This window comes from Brachycentrus maculatus, unplaced genomic scaffold (assembly GCF_059751285.1).
Source record: "Brachycentrus maculatus isolate JH-2025_06_01 unplaced genomic scaffold, ASM5975128v1 h1tg000633l, whole genome shotgun sequence".
In the NCBI taxonomy this organism is placed as follows: Eukaryota; Metazoa; Arthropoda; class Insecta; order Trichoptera; family Brachycentridae; genus Brachycentrus; species Brachycentrus maculatus.
This window is the reverse complement of record NW_028281369.1, coordinates 443008-465366: the sequence shown is the minus strand read 5'-3', so window position 1 is coordinate 465366 and position 22359 is coordinate 443008. Positions and strand designations below refer to the sequence as shown.

Here is a 22359-nt window from a genome sequence, read left to right as displayed (position 1 = left end):
AAACAAAGGAAAAAATGGGAAGAATTTTGAAATAATATATTATTTTATAAATTATTATTAGAATTTAGGTTTTTTTGGATTTCTAAATTTTCAAGATAATTCATAATTTGGCCTTTATATGGAACAAGGTGTAATAATTATTTATAGAACAATTTTATATTTTATATTTTAGTTATTATACAGACCTGAATGATGGAAGTTTAACTTCTGAAACATGTAGTCTATAATAAAACTCAAGTGGTAAAAAACAAGTGTTTTCTTTAATCATTGTAATGATATTTTATATGTGTAATTATTGAGTTATGGAGCTTAATGGATTTATGAAGATAATTTTAAGACAGTACCTAATTGTATCTTAGGTAGTTGTATAATAGATATCACTAGTGAAAATTCTATTGAGTCTTGTACAATGTTTTAAAAATTAGATTATATATATATGGAACTTCCAAGAATTTGAGTCAATCATGGGTAGAATTGGTGAATGTTATACGTGTGTAAAGTGATCATTTAAACCAGCCTCAACCAGATCATTTAAACAACCGTCATGGTTTTAATTAAATGCCCAGACTTCCATATTCTTCTTCATCTATGTTGAGATGTCAAAAAATAATATGATGAAAAAACTCATATTATTGGAGATAATTCAGATTTGTGAACAAGTATTCACACATTCGAAATGTTGTCCACCTAAATTATTTTTTTAACATTGTTATTTTATTGTTAAATTTTTTTGTTATACTTATAAATAAATAATGTTACTAGGGTACAGTATATTTTACGCAGTACCTTCCCAAAAAAGAGACACGCTCTTGTGCTTGGAGAAGGAGTTATCTTGTTTAGTTTTATTTTTGTTTTTTTTTTAATGTTGGCCATAATAGAAAATATTATTCATTGAATAAAGTGATTGAAACGGCCAATGACAGATCCAAAGCCCTGTAAATGCGCAAACTTCCACATTCGACTTCTTTGGCTATGATGAGATATCAATAAAAGATTATTTTTTTTTAGACTAAAAGGCGTCCGACATATACCTCTTCCACATTCATTCAACTCAGTTCCGATGCGACCATCCTTACTCCCGACTTGGTCACCACCCGATACAATGCTTCTGATACTATTGACAGTGGTACCAACATGGTATCCAGTACGCCCAACCCAACAGACTTTAATATAAAAAAATATTGCAAACAACCAGACGATGTTTTGTTTGAAGAAACAGATAGAAGCGCTCATCGGGAGAGTTTAAGCGATAAAGAAAATAACGCGAAAGAAAACATTGACCTAAGTCCAAAGACTGCGAGCATTTTAGACGATATGTACGGGAACGTGTGGAAGAACACGCCAGGACTGTTTAAAAAGACGCGATCAGTTTTTAAAAACAAGCCGAAAGATATAATTAATTGTGATTACGATAACGTTGTGAACAAGCTAGATTCGTTAAGTTTATACGTCAAATCGCTGACCGATGTAAAGAAACACACGCAGAAAAATATCAAGACTCATTTTCAAACGACCGTCAAAGATATGGAAGCCTCGCATAAGAATCACAATTATTCAGATGTCTTGAAGCCTAAAATGTTGTCATTCGAGCTGCCAGACGAAGCTGTCAAAAATGGAAATGAGTCCAATTCGCCTGACAATCAAAATTTAATACCAGACTTGTTACCTTGTCCGAACCTTGACGATTCCAGTCCGATCGTGTCCACGAAAAAGGTACGCAAGAAAAATGTATTCATTTCTTCGAGTGACGATGAACCTCCCCTGCTGGAACCGAAGAAATTGTTCAGCTTTGACGAGAGCGATAAAGAAAACGCAAAAGCCCCGATCGTCAAAAAGAGGCTTACGAAAAAATTCCGCGATGAACGAAGGCGGCAGTCTATATTAAACAAAAATTCAAGCGTCGTTGTCTTGAATTCCGACGATGATTGCAATCAGAAGACAAGCGGGAAAAAGACTAGAAAATTGTTTAAAATCAACTCCAAAAAGAAGAACCACATGTTTGACGATGTTGAATTTATTTCCGAACGCATTTTAGATATTCGATCGAGAATCTTCGAAGTGATTGACGACAGAATCAATCAACCAGCGATAGACAAAAAACCGGATAACCCTCAAAAGAAATACGGCAATTTTTATAACTCCGATAGTTTGATAGACAATTTTTTGACGGAGGCTGTCAAAAATATTACTCTGAAGACGAGAGAGCCCGATGTCGCTCGCGACGTGAAAAAAATTGAGGATAAGGTCGCGACGAAGGTTCCTCCCAAGAAGAAGGCCATCAGCAAAAAGGCGGAAAGTGTTGCCGAAGTGAAGACAAGTCTCGGCCAGATTGAAGTATACTCCTTTATGGCATCGCTGGCCGGTGAGTATTCATTTAATATTTCTTTTTAAAGTTTATTACTGAATTTTATTTATTTATTTTCAATTAACACATTTCGAACGCTGGGAATCGACATCGCAGGGGGCTAATCCCTCTTAAAAACAGGCCACAAGGCCTACACCAAGATGAAGGAAAGGAATACATTTCGAACGGGTGTTTTTAACGCGTGCGAACACTGATGACGGGATTTGATAATTATATACATATAGTTAAGACCTTAACACAGAGATTGGTACATAATATTCATATTAAAACTCCTTCTTTTTGACATTGAAATGAGGCCGTCGTAGAAGGTAAAAATACCCTTCCCGTCCTTAAGCATCAATCGACCGAATGAGTAGAAATTCCTTTCCCGTCTAAAGTGTGTTAATTTGATTCATCTGCCCGCGGTTGACACACAGTTTGTGTCATTTTTGATAGTGGCCACGGCACGTTGGCACAAAGTATGTGTAACCTTGGATAGTGGCCACTGCACTGTTGGCACACAGTATGTGTCACGGTATCTACACATTGAAACCTTAATTTCTCATGGATGATTATTCAGTTCCATGCTGAAATACGGAGTTTGTTGAATAGTAAATCAAATCAACATTACATTCAAGTTTTGTGCTGATATTTATTTGTGGAACTGAATTTATAGAATAAAATAACGACTATAATTTTTCACACATTAATTTTATTTGACCAGCAACCGGGTTTTGTCATAACTAACATCATCATACCAGTCTGATCTATATTGGTATAGCTCCAAAATTCAAAATTAAGAAAAGCACTTTGTTTATAAATGACGTGTTTTCTTTACATATATATTAATTATCTATATTTTCATAAATTTTTTTGATAGATAACGTCCCGTCTTGGAGGTGTAACAACGAGGCGAAGGTATTCCGGGACAACTATAACAAGAACAAGGACGCATTGGTCAAAAAACTGTTTGTCATGTTCAACGAGAAGGTGTTTGAGAACCGGATAGATCCCAACATGCCCATCGTATGGAACCCCAACCTTGTCACCACCGCAGGGTGAGTTGTCTACGAATAATGCTGCACTGTCAACTGCTAGCTCGGGTCATGAGACTTGCTGTCTCTCTTGCACTTATGCTTCTTCTTATTCTTTTAAACCTTATCCACAAAATTTGAAAAAATATAGGTAATATACCAAGTAATATTTAAATCCGCCTCCGTAGTGTAATGGTCAGCACGCTAGGGTACCATGCTGGAGGTCCCGGGTTCGATTTCCAGAGGGTCAAAATAAATATTTGTGATTTTTCAGTCTAATATTTATTTAATATGACCCTGGACTGGTACCCGAAGGGAAGGGCTGATCACCTTTTCTTTGTGTATTTAACGATCAAGATAACACTGCTTCTATATGATGCAGTGCCCTATGCACCATTGGGTGCGGATAAGGTTTAGGAATATTTAAATTGACAGACTGAGGAAACACATGACAAAAATTGGACTTCATGACTCCCCGTATGCAGATTTTGTATGGAGGATAGCGAAACGCCAATCCACATTCTCTACAATTGTGACGCACTCGCTCGCAAATGAAGTCACATCCTTGGAGGACCTCTACCGGACTCTGAGAAGGTGAAGCTCCTACCGCCAAGACAGGTCGTGAGTTACATGACTCATATAGGTCTTGGCAGTGAGCTGTAATACAGAGGGAGGTCACAATAGACCTAATATGGTCGCAGTGTCATGAGGGATGCAAGATACCTTGACCTCAAAAAAAAAAAAAATATTAAACATGGATAGATTTTAACACAAAGAGTCTGCCAAATCAATTAAAGAAAATAATACATAATACATATCTTCTTCCTGGCTCCATCCTAACTTATCGTCTTTGTAGACTATTGGTGTCAGTTCTTCTCATCCTCAGGTTGTAGGTCCTTCTATCATATACAACGTCACCTAGGCCATGCCTTCGAATCGTGTTATCTTTCTGTAGCATCCATGAATTCTTTGGTCTTCCTCTAGATGTCTTTCGAGGAAGATCCATGGCGATCGCCTGATTTACAATATTCTCAGGTTCTCTGCGTCCTATGTGCCCATACCATCTCAATTGATTTTCCTTTACCTTACTATTGATGCCTGTTACAGCCAGGCTTCCACGAATGCATGAACTCTTTATTCTATCTCTAAGGGACACTCCAGTTGACCACCTAAGCATTCGCATTTCAGCAGTTTTTAGTTGCCTAGAGTATGTGTCAAAATATAGGTCTTACCTATATTTTGACTTATTATTTTTTATAATTTGTATTGATGTGATGTGTTAACTAAAAACCATGCGAAAAATAAATAACAAATAAAACTGTCCAGCTTTCGGAGCCATACAAAAGTGCGGATCCGATAATTGTCGGAATAAAAACATTAATTTGCAACGAGTCAGAGATGGAGGCGCTATCAGGATAACATAATTGGGAGATAGTACATAATACCGAATTAATTTATGAAAAGTATTAATAATTGTCGTCTGTCTGGCGTTGTAGCCTGACCCGCAACAAGATGGTGCGCAGTCGGGCCGGGGGCATCGCCATCGAGCGGCGCTCCAGCGTGGACCTGTCCAGCAAGGTGCTTGACGGGCCCCAGCGGCTCAGGGACACGCTGGCGCACGAGCTGTGCCACGCCGCCGCCTGGCTGCTTGACGGCCAGCTGCGCGACGGCCACGGGCCCTGCTGGCAGAAGTGGTACGTGGACCTCATCATGAGGCAGAGTAATCGTCAAGTAGACTTGATATCGCTCACTCCTTTCATGAACGTCATAAATAAAAAATCGACAATTTTCAGTTGTGCATGTTTTCGGAATGCCCAGAAAATGTACCATATCCCAGCAAAAGAGGCGTATTTTTAACTTAATATTTACCCGCTACAGGGCAGAAAATGTTGTTTTTGCATTTTGAAGAAAATGTATTGTTTAATTATTTTTTTAAATATTCGAAATATTTTTCAAATAGAGAAAAAACCTTCAGGTTTTACCTTAAAAGATCTGTTGCACAGTAAAAAGTTCAATAAGTGGCTTGATATTTATTTTTAATACATTGTGTTATATTTTGAAACTTTAAAAACGTTCTCCTGAAAAATCAAGTTTTTTGATTCATGACATTCTTGAAAGGAGTGAGCGATATGTATATTAACACGTTGACTGCCAACTACGAGATAACTCGTAGTTTGTGTTGTTGCTATAGGACGCCGACTAGGAGTTATCTCCTACTGTGTTTACTTGCCATATTCCTGGAGCTACCATCTAATTCCTAGTGTATCAGTGCTAATATGGATAGATGGCGCATGGGAAGAGAACAAAACATCAATGCTGGCTTAAATGAACACAAAATTTATTAATAAATGAACAGAAAATATAATTACTAAAAAAAATATTCAAAATCAAGAAGTAAGTATTGGCTTTTTAGACCGGAATTCTGAAAATTGCTGTGACAGTCAGCTTGTTAAATTCTTTTAGACTCTTCATTATTCATACGTTCAGGCATCTCATCATACATTTGCGACTCTTTTTATTTAAAAAATGGCATTCTTATTTTTTGTATATCGTAGTCATACAGGAGACAAGTGCATTTTTTGCAAAAACGTGATCATTGACTATTTGATATCTTACTAACTTGATATTGCCATGAAAAAAATCCCAAAGGATTTTAAAGTTGGAAGTATAGTATATTGATTACTTAAAAATGACTAACTGCATTGGTGTTTATTTTCTTGCCAAGCAAAAGTGACGTAAATGACCCTCCTGAACATTTTATGTTTTGGTAGTTGGTCACTTTCTCCTGTACGACTATGATATATACACACTATATAATTGACACTTTCTTTCAAGTGTGAGTTCTCAGTAGCATCTATGGTTGCTTTGAGTAATCTTTTTATTTAGCAGAGACCCTTATTTGGAATGTATGCAAGATTCTTTCCGAATTATTTCACATACATAGGAAAAAGAGTTGTTCCATACGGCGCAGACCCGCGAAGCCTTTGCCATAGTGATCGGCAACATTAGGGGCCTAACAAGGCACACTAAGAAGAAGAAGAAGGAATAAATAAAATACTGGACATGATTTTCACTGCTTTTGATATTACAGGGTGGCCAAAGCTCTGCAGGCCTTCCCGGAAATAGGCTCCATCCCGCGTTGCCACTCGCTGGACATCCACTGCAAGTTCTCCTTCAAGTGTACCAAGTGCGGATACAGGTCTGTTGTGTTCCTCAGTCTGTCGGCCCGACAGCGCTATATAGTTTTTAAAAATAGCTATATACGGTGGAACCTCTCGTAACGAGCACTTTCGCAGCTTGGGAAGGAGTTACCGAGAGGACCCTCACTTCCGCTTGGAAAAAACTTTGGCCAGTGTTGTCAAATGTGATTTTGAAACAGTAACTGTAGAGTATACAGTCAACGAGATTGTGTCATTAGCCTATATCATGGGAATCGAGGTGGATATCAACGATATTGAAGGGCTTGTGAAAGAGTACAGCCAAGAGCTGACCATTGAAGAGCTCATGGAGTTGCATCATGTTTTGCAGCAATTAATTATAGGGAAGGGTTTGTTAATGGAGAATGAAGTTTAATGATAATTCTGTGACATATTTTTGCCAAATTTTCGGCACAAACAAATGTCTTTTAACAGTTTTCTAGTTAGAAGGGATTAATAATTTGTCATAAATTCATATTTTTACTGACGTCTGTTTATCAAATATAAATTATATTCCAAGATTTACACTCCTTAACAATTTATAAGTAATTTTATTTGAATAAAGGTTAAAAAAATATATATTTCAATAGAGTTTTCTTTCGGCATGGAACGCATTATCGTATTTTACATTGATTTATATGGGAAAAAGTGTTTATTTTTCCTCCTTTAATTTTGCATTTTTTTGTTACACTGCAGCTACAATCGCCATTCAAAGTCCATCGACGTGACCAAGAAGAGCTGCGGCTTCTGCTGCGGCAAGCTGGAGTGCATCCGCAACCGCCGGGACAAGAACGGCAAGATCACCTCCACGCCCGTCCGGTCGCAGCGCCCGCTCACGGGCTTTGCGCTCTACGTCAAGGAGCACTACGGCAACGTGCGCGGCGTGCACACCCCGCACAAGCAGGCCATGCAGTTCCTGGGCAAGCAGTATGCGGCGCTCAAGGCCAGCACCCCGGACGCCAAGATGAATAACTTGGCGCAATGACACCTTGTTTCCGTCAGGTCAATTACTTCAGTTACTACGATCTAGTATCTAGTATCACTCCAAAATACATGACTTGGCGCAATGACCCCGTTTTCATCTACTTCATTTACTGGCATCTGCTATAAAGATAAATGCTTTGACGCATTGATGCTCTGTTTCCATCCAGTCAATCACTTAATTTACTGCCATTTACTGAACATGGTGCTCAAGATAAGTGCGTTGACGCAATGCCACCTATTTCCGTCAAGTCAACTACATCACTTACTGCCATCTGCTATATGCAGCGCTCAAGGCCAACACTCTGGACGCCAAGATAAATGTGTTGGCGCAATGACACCTTGTTTCCGTCAAGTTAGTTACAATATTTGCTGCGATTTCACTACGGAGCAGATCACGTGAATTTGTGAGCTTGGATCTATGACGCAATCGCCGGTAACATCTCAGTATTGCCATATCTACAAACGCTAGGAAAACATTTGCTTCAAAGGCACAGACTTCAACAAGAAAAATACTAATTTTTTATATCGCTTCATTTTGACAAAAAAACCAGCATGTCTTCTGAGAAACATCATTTTAGACAATTATTGAAATGTTGACTTAATTACCAGTACAGTGCCAACTCGCTAATCCGAAGATCGTTCGGATTACTGAGTGTTTTGAGAAAAATGAGAAAAAAAAAGATAATGTTGTTTTATGAAAATGCTCCTCAATTTACATTTTTTTAAGATACTGAATGAATAATTAACGAATTTAGCATTTTCATTTTAGCTTCGAAAAATTGGATATTTTCTTTTGAACCAACGAACCTAACTGGTGTTCAAGGGCTAAATCACTCAAATTTCATTCAAAACATGAATGAAATTTGTCTCAAAACCAGCAATTCCTCAGTGTTCTGGACGACTCCTTCAGCCCAGTTGATTGATGGCTATGCTGAAAGCTTTCACGGCTTTAGAAGATGGAATTTTTGAAGAAGAAAAAATGAGCCATGAAATCATTCGGATTACAGCGCGTTTCGGATTAGGGAGCGTTCGGATAAATGAGCTGGCATTGTAATATAAACCACTTTGAAAAAGTGAAACATTGAGTAACCGCTCAAAGAACATTGAAAAAGTGAAACATTGAGTAACCGCTCAAAGAACATTAGTTTGTTTTTTTACTATTTATTTTTTATATAAGAAGGCAGGATTTTTTTTAAATATATATTTTACAGCTAAAATACATATCGTAAAATTTTTACATGCGTACCGTAGAACGGCGTTACTTGAACTTTGATGTGTTATTTGAGCCCGGTACAAAAAAAATTAGATCTGTATTTGGTCTACGATAATGAACGTATCGACATGATTCATTGTTTCCCTGACAGGTGACACTTATTGTCACGATACGTTCATTATTGTAGACCAAATACAGATTAATTTTTTTTACTGGGCTCAAGTAACACGTCAATGTTCAAGTAGCCCCGTTCTACGGTATATCGTATGCATATTTTGTATTGACGAGTGTACAAACATCAGACAATAAATATATGCCGAGATTTTTATTGATTTCTCAAAGTAGACGAAGAAGTCCATTGAGATGACACATTTACAGGGTTAATTTAAGTTATTTAGGTGAGTCTGCCTCCGTAGTGTTCAGGTAAGCGCGTTAGGCTACCATGCTGGAGGTCCCAGGTTCGATTCCCAAGAGGAACAAAATAAATACAAGTAATTTTTCAGTCTAATATTTATTTAATATCACCCATTCCTTCGTGTATTTAACGATTGAGATAACACTGCTTCTATACAATGCAGTGCTCTATGCACTATTGGGTGCGGACAAGGGTTAGAAAGAAGAATTTAGGTGATATGTTTATGCACTGTGTATCATTCTCGCCATTTTCTCTATGATTGACAACCACATTACATAAAATTCAATTTTTTCAACCTATATGCTTCAATTGAAAAGATCAACTGCATTTTTCAAGTAAAATTACATCCGCTTCATCTGTTTTCTTCTTCACACCTTTATCCACACCCTATGGTGCAAAGGGCACTGCATCATATATTCGCAGCGTTATCTCGATTGTTAACACATAAAGGAAGGGTGATCAGCCCTCCGCTTGAGGTACACCAGTCCAGGGTATAAATAAAATAGTGAAAAAATCACTTATATTTATTTGAACCCCCCTGGGAATCGAACCTGGGACATCCAGTAAGGTAGCCGAGTGTGCTGACCATTACACTACGGAGGTGGACTCATCTATGTTTAGGTATCAATAAAAATCTTGAAGTGAATAACTCCTGAATAGAGCAAATCCAGAATTTGTGAGCAAAAATTAAGACACTCGAAGTATGTATTGTGAATAAAAATATATTCTCTTTTTATTGCTGTTATAACTGCTGTTATTGCTGAGGGTTTCTTTTTTTTAAATTATTTATAATTTTTTATTATAAATATATATTTATTTAAGTATCAGATATTGTATAAAAAATATTTATAATTTGAATATAATTGGATTACATACATTCCTTTATGAGTGAATATATTTTAGTTACTTTAATTTTTGTACTTTAATTTTGTCCGCCTCCGTAGTGTAATGGTCAGCACACTCGGCTACCGTTCTGGAGGTCCCGGGTTCGATTCCCAAGGGGGGTAAAATAAATATAAGTGATTTTTTCACTGTTATATTTATTCAATACTACCCTGGACTGGTACCTGAAGCGGAGGGCTGATCACCTTTCCTTCATGTGTAAACGCTCAAGATAACACTGCCTTTATACAGTATGACGCAGTGCCCTATGCACCATTGGGGTGCGGATAAGGGTTTTATTATTTATTATTAATTTTGTAAATATATTTCTTAGATATATTTCATACTTAATTTTTAAAGTTATATTGTATTGTATATATATATATATATATTATTAACGTAGCTTTTTTATAAATGTGTCAAATAATAAATTATATTTAAAATATTTTCGAGTTTTTATTTCATTGGTTTTTACTTGTTTATATGGAATGCTGCATCATGGCAGCATAAGCAGTGGCGTGCACCGAGAATTAATTAGGGTAAGTAGTAAGGTAAGCTGGTACTACTAAGTGAGGTAAGGTAGGTACTGGTTGTGTTTTTGTATGTCTCACGGGTAAGTTAGGATAGGCACTACTTTTCTGCTTATACTTTTTTATTATTTTTTTATGAAGGCCATTTTTTCTGGAAAAAATAAAAACTTTATGGAATAAAACTGGAATTTTTTAACCACTTTTTATACTAGTACTTTTCTCCAATATACGTTGTTAGGAACCTTGTCATCTTCAGGGATAAACATGTACTTCAGGATGTACATGTTTATCTCTGAAGATGAGAAGGTTCTTGTCGAAACCGGTTGGGGAAAAGTATCAATAAAAATGTATTAATGGTTAACACGTTAAACGCCAATACTTAAATTTTTCAACTTTGAAATCCACAAAAAAAATTGGTAATAGACGTATTTTAAAAACAAACAAAAAAATTGTGTTTCGTTTATTAAAATTTTTTATTTGACGATGGATTCCATGGTAAAAGTATTTTGAATATAGCTCTTGATTGATGCCCCCCACGGTGCTGAGGTCCAACATAAACGAGGTCACCGGTCCCCCCCATGGCGTTTAACGTGTTAAAAACATGGTTGTAGTTTATTTTATAAAGTTTACAAAATGTGCCACAAAGTATCTGCAAAAAACATTCAAGAAACAAAATAAAAAGCCCGGTGTTTTAGGCATCAGCCTGCATATAAAATACGTATATTTGAACAGTATTATAAATACTAGGGTATCATTGTTGTGTACTTGATTTATTATACAAATTTAAGATTTGATCTTGCGAGCGGTGGCGGTGGTGTTATTGCCGTCGTGTTGCTTCACTTGAACTTGCCGGCGGTGGACTTCAGTTTGTCGAAGTTGGCGCCGCTGAACTCGTCCACTTTCTTCCCGCTCTTGATGAAGATGAAGGTCGGCATGGAGGATATCCCGTACTCTTCCGCCAGCTCTTGGCATTCGTCGACGTCCACCTAGAGACAAGACAAGTAAATAATTATATTACACCTAGCTATTACACCTAATAGAGGGTCGATCAGGTGTGGGCAGAAGACAGATCTCCTGGCTCCGGAATATACGAGATTGAACGGGGATCAGGACATTCGATGTTTAGAGCTGCCCAAGACAAGGACAATTACTCTCAAGAGATAGTCGACTTCAAGAGACATCTAGAGAAAGACCAAAAAATTCATGGATGCTACAGAAAAATAACATGATTCGAAGGCATGGCCTAGGTGATGTTGTATATGACCGAAGGACCTACAACCTGAGGGCGAGGAGAGCTGGCCCTAACAGTCTACAAAGATGATAAAGAGGGATGGAGCCATGAAGAAGAATGGTGAAATGATTCAAGTTCACCAGTGTATTTAAATTTTGTTTATTTAAGTTTTACTTGGTAAATACCACTTTTTCTTAAAATCTGTTGTGAATTAAAATTAAAACATAAATTAAAAATCTTTTTGTGGTCAGAAGAGACAAAAATCCACTTAATGATCTATAAACCTTAAACATAAAAAGTTTAATTATAACTAACTAACTAACCTCACGCCGCTTCCCCACAGGGGTAGGCAGAGAGAATACAACGCCACACCACTCTGTTTTTGCAAACATTCTTCGCCTCTTCCACATTCATGCATTTCCTCATACATACCCGACGATTATTTCCTGACCCGGCCGCTTTCAAGTATTTGACATACCTGATTGTGCCAAGTTTCCCTCGCTCTTTCTCTGCTTCTTTCTCCAACTACATTTGCCTCAAAAATTTGTTTAACCCTTCTTTCCTCACTCATGATGTGTGTTTGTGATGTATTTTTCACATTTACCTCCCCCCTATCCTTACTATCCTACCCGCAGACAAGCATCTAAAATAGACACTTTGCGGGTCATACCTTTTAATTTTAAAATTTTTTTAAAAAACTATGTTCCACATGTCGCTCACTCCTTTCAACGACATAAATCAAAATACTTGATTTTTCAGGAGATCGTTTTTAAAATTTAAACATACAATACAATTTATTGAAAGTAAATATCAAGCCACTTATTGAACTTTTTACTGTACAACAGATATTTTTAGGTTTGCACCTGCAGGTTTTTTCTCCATTTGAAAAATATTTAGTATATTTAAAAAAATGATTAAACAATACTTTTTCTTCAAAATGCAAAAAACATCTCTGCCCTGTAGCGGGTAAATATTATGTTAAAAATATGCCTCTTTTGCTGGGATATAGTACATTTTCTGGGCATTCCGAAAACATGCACAACTGAAAATTGACGATTTTTGATTTATGACGTTCTTGAAAGGAGTGAGCGATGTCCAAACCATCTCAACACTAATAACATAATGCTTATCTCAGCTTTGATTCTTTCCTTATTTCACCATTCGAACATGTATCAACATAAGTGTAATTCCCAACTAAACTAAAAAGTCTACTACTAAGAGTTCCTACCTTTAGGACCACAATGGAGGTGGACTCCTCGACGGCCATCTCCTCCAGCTTGGGGGCGATCATCTTGCAGGGCCCGCACCAGGTGGCGAAGAAGTCCACAATCACCAGCTTGTCACCGGCGGCCACCAGCTGCCCGTCAAAGTCCGCCTTGTCCTTGATGTGGATGGCCATTTCTGTCGTGCTTTGAGAATACCTCTGCCGACACAAACAGATAAAAAACATTCTTATTATTCAAATTCAACGGGAATTGGATGGTAGCTCTGGTCAACCACAGAGATAACTTATAATGAGATTAACAATCTCCTTATCATTCATCAATTCAAATATTTGATTTTAACAGAAAACAATAAAAAAAAAATAAAAAAAAATTAACAGTAAGTATGTACTACATGAGTTATTTACAACATTTTGGGCAGTGCACAAACGTGCACTACCCGTAGTTTTATTATTTATTGATTCGGCATTAACTTTGTTGAATGACATGATCATTTTATTAAAATTAAACACTTGAATATACCACTTTAAAGAGTTTTATTTATATTTACGACCAGTTTCGAAAACGACATGTTTTCATCTTCTGGTACAAATTAAAAAGTTTTAATTAGACCCAGAAGATGAAAACATCTGTCGTTTTCGAAACTAGTCATAAATATAAATAAAACTCATTAAAGTGGTATTCTCAAGTGTTTAATTTTAATAAAATACCCGTAATTTTACCGTCCAGCAGTCCGGTTTTAAAAATGAAAGCGACTACGACAGTTAGCGTGATCGAATTTACGCGCAACGTGTTCACGCACCGATCCGAAGAAAGATGGACAAAAGCACAAGCCAATCATCGTTTTAAAACGCTAACTGACGTGCCGGACGGTAAAATTCGAGTCTTTGAGTGTGTCTAAATTATTATACCTCCAGATTACCCCCAATTATAAGAGTTATTTTTCATATTATTTTTTTTATACATGAATAATTAAATGAAAAGGATATATTCTAGCGTCTCTCATGTATGTGATTATAATCCAGGTTTTTTTTTATTTTTTTAAAGGAATAACCCGCCTTCGGACCTCACATACAAATGAAAGAGTTTCTGCTCAACAAAAAGCTTCTTTCATCTCACCAATAGATATCTCTAGTGAAATTATAGTGATTCAAGCACAACATTTCGAAATTTAATCATGTATATAGAACTTGAGTAGTGTGGTTGTCAATCAATGGGTAGAATTGGTGAATTTTACACGTGTGTAAAGTGATCACTTAAACCAGTCTACGATGATCGTAAACCCCGTAAATGGCCAGACTTCAATATTCTTATTCATCTATATTGAGATGTCGAAAAAACAATATGAGTTATTCATTAAAAGAAGAAGCAATAAATGTGTTAAGATAACCCTGCGTCGATACGATGCAGTGCCCTATGCGCCATAGGTGCCGACAAGAGTTATTAAAAAATACATTAAGAATAAAGATATATAAAAATTTCAGGCACATCAATTGTTGTTTTGGGACACCCTCGGTATGTCCTAGAAGTCCCTTATTTAAACAAGGAATGGGTCCGTGGACGTTACACTCCCTTTGTTAGGGAGTCGGTTGTTTGCACTGAGATATTTGTTGTGATAATATCGACCGATACAGTATCTCACAACACGGAATGAATCAATAATCGTAGGCAGGTAATTTGTTTGCTATGTCATTTATTATTCTAACTGTCCAGTCATCAACTTGTCACACGAGTTAGTGTGCGTTAATAGCCTCGTTATCGGAAATGTGAAAATCATTAGTGTTCAATGTATGCGTGTTACATTCGGAAAATCATTACTGGTTTGTGTATGAGTTATACAGGACACTGCAGACTGAGGAAACACATGACAAAAATTGGACTACATGACTCCGCAGTATGCAGATTTTGTATGGAGGATAACGAAACACCAATCCACATTCTCTATAAATGTGATGCACTCGCTAGCAAACAAAGTCACATCCTTGGAGGACCACTACTAGACTCCGAGAAGGTGAAGCTCATACCACCGAGACAGGTCGTGAGCTACATGACTCATGTAGGTCTTGAGAGTGAGCTGTGATAGAGTGAGGTGACAATAGACCTAATATGGTCGCAGTGACATAAGGGATGCAAGATCCTTTGACCTCATAAAAAAAGTTATACCTGGAAAATCATTGCTGTTTTATATACATAATTACTTGCTATAGAATAAAATAATAACTATGTATGTAGTTTTTTCCACATGAATTTCATTTGACCAGCAAATGGGTTTCGTCGTAACCGACATTTGACCAGTCTGATGATGAAACCCGGTTGCTGGTCAAATAAAATTCATGTAGAAAAAACTACTTAGTTGTTATTTCATTCTATAAAATGCAGTTCCACCAAGAAATGTCAGAGTACAAAACTTAAAAATACATTCTAGCTTAAATGATTTTTTTTAAATTAAATATAGTTTTAAAAAATATTACAATTTAATTCATGTTTACACATATTGATAACTTATAAACATCTTATACTAGTTCCGCTGTGTTTCTCCAAAAAAGAGACTAAGCTCTTGCGCATGGAGAGGGACTTGCACTCAATATTTATTTATTTGACTAAATTAAGGATGTAATAGTCTTTTTCTTTGTATTTTTTTTTTGTGTTTTCACAGGCATTTTTTTAAAAGTATTTTAATAATTTTCCATTTTTTTCAGTAGGGTTATTGAAACATTTGATTCCCAAATCTTTGAATGTGTTTTGTTATTCTAAAATCATTTTTGAATCTCAGAGATGTACATTTTTTTGGATTCTAATATGTATTAATTTTTAAATAGTTGAATACTTGCTATTTAAAAAAAATATATATTGTTTCTAGATAGAAAATCGGGACTTTAACCTTTCCGGGAGTATGGACGTAAAATAACGTCGGTGCGAATTTTCCTCAAAGGAGTAATGACATTGATGAACGTCGAAGTCTATCTGTCAGTTGGTATGATGTAACTTGTATAGTAATGACATCTGTGGATATTTGTATTTAACTTTGTAATAAAAAAATATTTTTACATAATAAAAGTTTGTGTGTGATTAATCTATGTGTCAGTGTTTTATAATTATATAATCCTATTTTCTAATTTTATAATATTACTCCTTTAGATTTTACTTTTCTTTTAGTTAAACTCTCTATTTGCTTTCATTTTATAATTATTATTTCATATTATTTCAGTCTTACCACTTTTATATTATCATTAAAAATATATAAAGCTGTATTATAAAAAGAATAAGCATACCCTGCCTACCTCAGAACAGGTATCTCCAAATACCTAGTGAGGATAGACAGTGTCCAATAAAAAATAATAATAAATATATATAAATATGTATAACTTAAGTACAAAGTAATATTAAATAATAAACGCTGTTCTGCAGCACTGAACCTGAACCTGAACCTGAATTTCTATCTTCATAATAAAAAGATTTTATTTTTTAAAAATACATATTTAATGTAAAAAAATCCACTCCCCAGAGAAAGTCGGATATCAGTTATTGTACTCCTGGAAAGGTTAAAAATAAATTATTTATTATTTTTTTTTATATTATTAATAATTGTTACATCTTTGAAATCCTTACTGTTTTAAATTTACAAGTTAAATCTGGAAAATCATTACTATTGTTTACAAGCGAATTATATTTGAAAAATTATTACTGTTTTACATATGCAAGTCATATCTGATGTTCTAGAATTTCTAAACTGACGAGTCATCATGAATATACAGGGTGGCACAAAATTAATGACCCTATCGGAAGATTTTATAAGTTTTGCAAACGGCGTCGTACATCAATCATATTTGACATTTTTCAACTAGACAGCTGCAGTATACAAACAGATTCAAGGTGGCGCAATATTAATCATCCAATTTTGTTTTTGAATAACGTTTTTAGTAAAAAAAAAAAAAAGGATTTTGATTGATGGACAGTGGAAAAGATGATATCCGTCAAGTGGATGCCGCCAGTGTTGATACCCAACTGTGTCCGTTTTATCAATCTGTTTATATATTTAATTATTTATTTAAACTTCATGTATAGAAAAGAAATAATTACATTGGCGGGCTTTTTGCTAAAAAGCAATATCTTCCAACCAACCAAAAACAGACTAGTGATATTGGTCAAAATGTTTGATACCATATATAGCTGTTTGCAATCAGAGGGTAGATAGTGCTTGAATATTAAAAAAATATATAAATTACTAGTAGATGATAATGAGGAAGGCAAAGGAAGAAGTGAGTTTAGTTAGTTAATTGTAGCCGCTTAGTTCACAAACGTCAAATATGATTGCCATTTATAAAAATTAAAACATATTCCGATAAAGTTATTAATTTTGTGTCACCCTGTAGTAAAAATATCCTAGTAATTTTAGTATGTGTTCATATACAGTCGAGCCAAGTTATAAGAGATCCAGACATAAGCCAAACCTCTTACCTTATTGACATACGTAATTGACATACGTAGTGTCGGGTTGTGGTCCCGTGGTTAAAGTTGCAGACATTAAGTCAGAGTTTCTCGGTTCGAACCCACTCTACCACAATTTTATACCTATTTCTAATAATGAGACGCTTAGGTTCACAGAAATAGTATGAAATTGAAATATTTGTGTGAATAATAAAAACACTCTAAAAAAAAAAAAAAATTCTTTCATGAACATCTCAGAAACTCTTTAATTGGAGAATACAAATGATAACCTCAATTAAAAAATAAATAAAAAAATTGAGACATATTTTTACAACATTTTGAGTGTATCCAAATACTTGACATCTCAACGTAGACGAAGAAGAATATAGATATTCTTTTATCTCACCAATAAATGTCTCTAGTGAAATTCAAGTGATTCAAGCACAATGTTTCAAAATTGGATTATATATATAGAACTTCCAAGAATTTCAGTAATGTGGTTGTCAAACATGGGTAGAATTGGTGAATGTTACACATGTGTAAAATGATTACTTAAACCAGACTATGACAGTCGTTAGCCCCGTAAATGCCCAGACTTCCATATTCTTCTTCATCTATGTTGAGATGTCAAAAAATAATATGAGTCATATTTTAATGCAGAATTCAATTGAGTTGATGAACAGTGTAGAATTATAGTATGACATCATAATGGAATCAAATTATGCTGTTGTAATGTTCTCATAACTGCTAAAGGCACTTTCTCAGCATTCAGAGAAACATGAATCATAGCTGTGAGATAAACGGGTGATTTTTTAAAATTGATCTTTAGAAAAAACTGGAATTTTTATTTCCGTTGCTCAAATAAGGACATGTCCATTTCGACCGCCTACATAGTTAAAACGTGCATTTTAGATCATTTATAAATTTTTCATAATTTTTAGGCAAATGCGTCCTTTGAGTTGTTATATTTATAGCAGTGGTTCCGAACCTTTTTGAAGATAAGGAGCACTATTGATCGTGAGGAAAATTCGCGGCACTAAAGAAACAAAAAACATACAAAGATAACTTTAATTAAAAATATCAGTTTTCCTTAATTGATTTGGCAGTTACTATGTGGTAAAATCTATCCATTTTTAATTAAAGTTTTACTTATTAAATACTTAAATACTTTAATATAAGTGATTTTTTCACTCTAATATTTATTCAATATTACACTGGACTGGTACCTGAAGTGGAGGGCTGATCACCTTTCCTTCATGTGTAATCGATCGAGATAACACTGCGTTTATATGAAGCAGTGCCCTATGCACCATTGGGGTGCGGTAAGGGATTATTATATTAAATACCACCATTTCTTAAAATCTACTGTGACACGTGTTTCAATGCATTCCGCATCATTTTCAAATATACGGTATTTGGAAACGTACATACGTTATTGAAAATGTCTTAAATAGTATTTGAAAATGATTGGAATACATGGAAACACATGTCACAATAGATTTTAACCAACAGTGGTATTTACTAAGTGAACATATTACATACATAAAAGCAGTGATGGGATTCAAAACAAATACCCACCCCCCTATAAAACATTTTCAAACACCATATACGGTATATTATTAGATTAAAACCAATATTTTTAGCTTTTCCACTTTATTTTTATTTGACCAGCGACCGGGTTTCGTCGTTACCGACATCATCAGACTGGTGACTGACCATATACGGTGTTTGAAAATGATGTGGAGTGCATCGAAACACGTGTCACATTAGATTTTAAGAAATAGTGGTATTTACTAAGTAAAACTTTAAATGAAAAAATAAAACTGATTATTTTATTACAGACAAGTTAAAAGTTACATTTGAAGTTGAATTATTTTATCAGAGGTGAGTTTTTTATTAAACTTAATGTTGACATTATATTAGATGATAACCGTGATAAGATAGCGAAAAGTATTTGGTTTCTATACCTGTTACGATTATTCATTTAAATTACTCATAACCAAAAATATACAATGATAAGAATCAAATCTTAATCTTCTTCCTCACTCATTCGTTCCCCGTGTCCAAACCATCTCAACACACCTTTCTTAATTGTATCGATAATGCTTATCTTAGCCTTGCATTTTTTCCTGATTTCACCATTCGAACATCTATCATACATCGTTTTGCTGCACATTTGTCTTAGGGATTAAACGGCAAACACATTTTGTTACAATTTAAAAAAAAAAATATTATAAATATATTGGGAAACTCTTATCTATAATTACAAATGAACACACACACACACACATATAGGAGAATATATCGACATGTAATCTATATCGGGACTGATAACTCCACTCTATTATCCATCAAGGAATACTATCAGAATTAACTTTAAATTGACACTCAAGCCGAAAGAGGTACTTCAAAACTAAATTATGAAATGGAGTTCAAATTATGCATTTAAAATGAGTCATTTAAATGAAACTTAGTAGTCAAATATAAATGTACATTTTTCAGTCACTGCCGCCTGTCTTGCTCTGCAAAGTAGGTCCCGGGTTCAATTCTTAGATTCAAAATGCCATTTAAATTGTAGGAAGGAAATTTGCTTGAATTTTTAACAACTATACCTCCATAGAAAATGACAAATCGAGAGCTATAAAAAACAAAAGAAAAGAATTTGAATTTGGAACCCCTCAAATTGGCCCCTGCGCACCGCATACTGGCGACACTCTTCAAAAAACAAAAATCTCCGTTCTGTCAATTATTAAACGAATCAATTTACAGAAACCTCATCTATGGAGAAATAAAGTTATATTGTGCAGGATAAGACAGGCGCCGTGGCGCTGTTGGCTAGATGCTCGACTGCGAAACTGGCGTCGCGGGTTCGATTCCCGCCAATTGCAAAACGAATTCAGAAAGATCTATTTTCAATTGGTCTGGGTGTTTATGATATATTTTTCACATTTACCTTCCCTATCCTTACTATGCTACCTGCAGACAAGCCTCTAAATGTAGATGCTTTGCGGGTTATTCCTTCATAATTAAAAATAAATAAATTAAATAAAAGTATTTAGTTACGCGGTTTTAAATGTTAAAATTACTGTACATTGTAAAGTGCCCTTGAAGTGATTTCACGCGAAAAAGGCGTTATACGAATTATCCAATAAATAAATCCAAAACATTGTTAAAATAAAAGGGAGTTTTATAAATTTTTAAGGCTAGTTTATTTATGCAACTTTTTATTTACAAAATAAAAGTATTATATCACCTAGAAAGGTGAAGATAATTTTTATTTCTACGTTTCAAATAGAAAATTACGCGTTTTTAATGGCGCAATCAATTATTTGCAAACCAAATTAAATATGGCATTACTTTTATTTGATTTACTGTGAATTTATAAAGGAAACGTGCAATATTATTATGTCACCTTGAAAAGTCAATGTTTTTTATAGAAAACTCGAGTAACATAAATCGAGTTCTAGAAGAGAAATGAATCACACGTTATAGGTGTCATGTATTGCAAAATAGACATGACCAAACAGAAAAAAACGGGAAAATTTTGTTTCAAATTAACACAAGAATGTCTAAACAATCACTTAATAAAACAAGGCCATCGTTTTAGGATTAATAATCATGGTGTATCATGGTTTATCCGTAACTGAGACATTATTGCACACACACAAGTGTGCCAAAACTGTCAAAATAAGCGGAGACATTTTTGAGCAAATTACACAAAACAAAATAAATTACGCAAAAGGGTATTTTTTCTATTAAATAGCGTGGATAGTGGCCGATAAGTATCACAATTAAAACTATGACGATGGGAGTCTATAACGCGAGTAATCAAGGTCATGAATATCACCGCATTCCCATACCCCCATACCGGTCTTCGAAAACACGAAATGCTTAATTTTATATTAAACGCGACAAAAACTATTGTTTTCTTAATTTAAAGAACAAATATTGATAGTTTAGTGCAGTAATTCTATTTGAAAAAATGATATACTCACCAAAAATTCAAACGCGAGCGTCGACGAGTACTACACACGCAATGCCAAAAACGTGAATGAAAAATGAAAAATAAAAACCGGAATGAGTTATTATAGTTAAAATCTCACCAGTAATATTTCATATTACAAGCAAATATAGGCCTTACTGCCAAAAGCATTAAAACATATTTCGTATTATTATGATTCATTTTGACAAAGAGTAGGTACATATGAAAAATAAATAATGAAATTTATCATAGACCATAATTATATGATTCCTTTTTATATTCCAAGAACGGAATGCTGCGTGATATTATTTTTAAAGATCATCCAAAAACCAAATGGAAAATAATCTTGACTCTATCAATGTCATTGCCGACTGTAAGAGTACAAATAACTGGTGCATTATTGGAAATAAATTTACAAAATTAAAGGTGGAGTGGACCATACAGTTTGTCTGGTGATTTCCAAATATGTACCCCAAAATCCGATCAGTATAGGTTTCTGTAAGTATCGGAAGTAAATTTATTATTTTTAGTAGCATTTATGTATGTGGCACTGCATCATCAAATATCAACAAAATTTTAAAGTTAACTTTCTGTAATTACAGAAACCTATACCGATTGAATTTTGCCGTTACTTAGTAAACCAGATTACCTCAAACATTATTCAATACACAAAATTCAAGTGCAGGACGCCAAAAAATTTAAATGCGTTTTTCTCTCTTTTGTTGTTGTTGAATGGATAGAGTTCTAACGATAGAAAAAATGTAGAATGTAGATTTTTTTCCAACCCGTTAAATACGAGTTGAATTAAACTGATCCAGAATTAATTTTTAAAAAAATGCATTTAAAAAAAAAACGGACAAAAAAAACTATCAAACCAATTGATATACACAAAGCTA

General features: G+C 34.7%; 1 protein-coding gene across 1 annotated transcript; it reads right to left on the bottom strand.

The window, feature by feature from the left end:
* Positions 1–11288: 11288 nt before the first annotated feature.
* Positions 11289–21534, bottom strand: Trx2 (Thioredoxin 2). The gene is made up of 3 exons (XM_088274091.1): positions 21477–21534; positions 13059–13253; positions 11289–11585 (listed from the first exon to the last, which is right to left on the bottom strand). Exons 2-3 carry the CDS (start codon positions 13227–13229, stop codon positions 11436–11438), a joined length of 321 nt encoding a protein of 106 aa, XP_088130217.1. The 5' UTR covers positions 13230–13253; positions 21477–21534; the 3' UTR covers positions 11289–11435.
* Between the last annotated feature and the right edge of the window lie 825 nt (positions 21535–22359).

Excerpts from the sequence above, each read along its gene's own strand:
- Trx2 (XM_088274091.1), bottom strand. The coding sequence starts at position 13,229 with ATGGCCATCCACATCAAGGACAAGGCGGACTTTGACGGGCAGCTGGTG. Across the intron at positions 11,586-13,058 it reads CCTCCATTGTGGTCCTAAAG|GTGGACGTCGACGAATGCCA; the intron begins GTAGGAACTCTT and ends TCTTGTCTCTAG.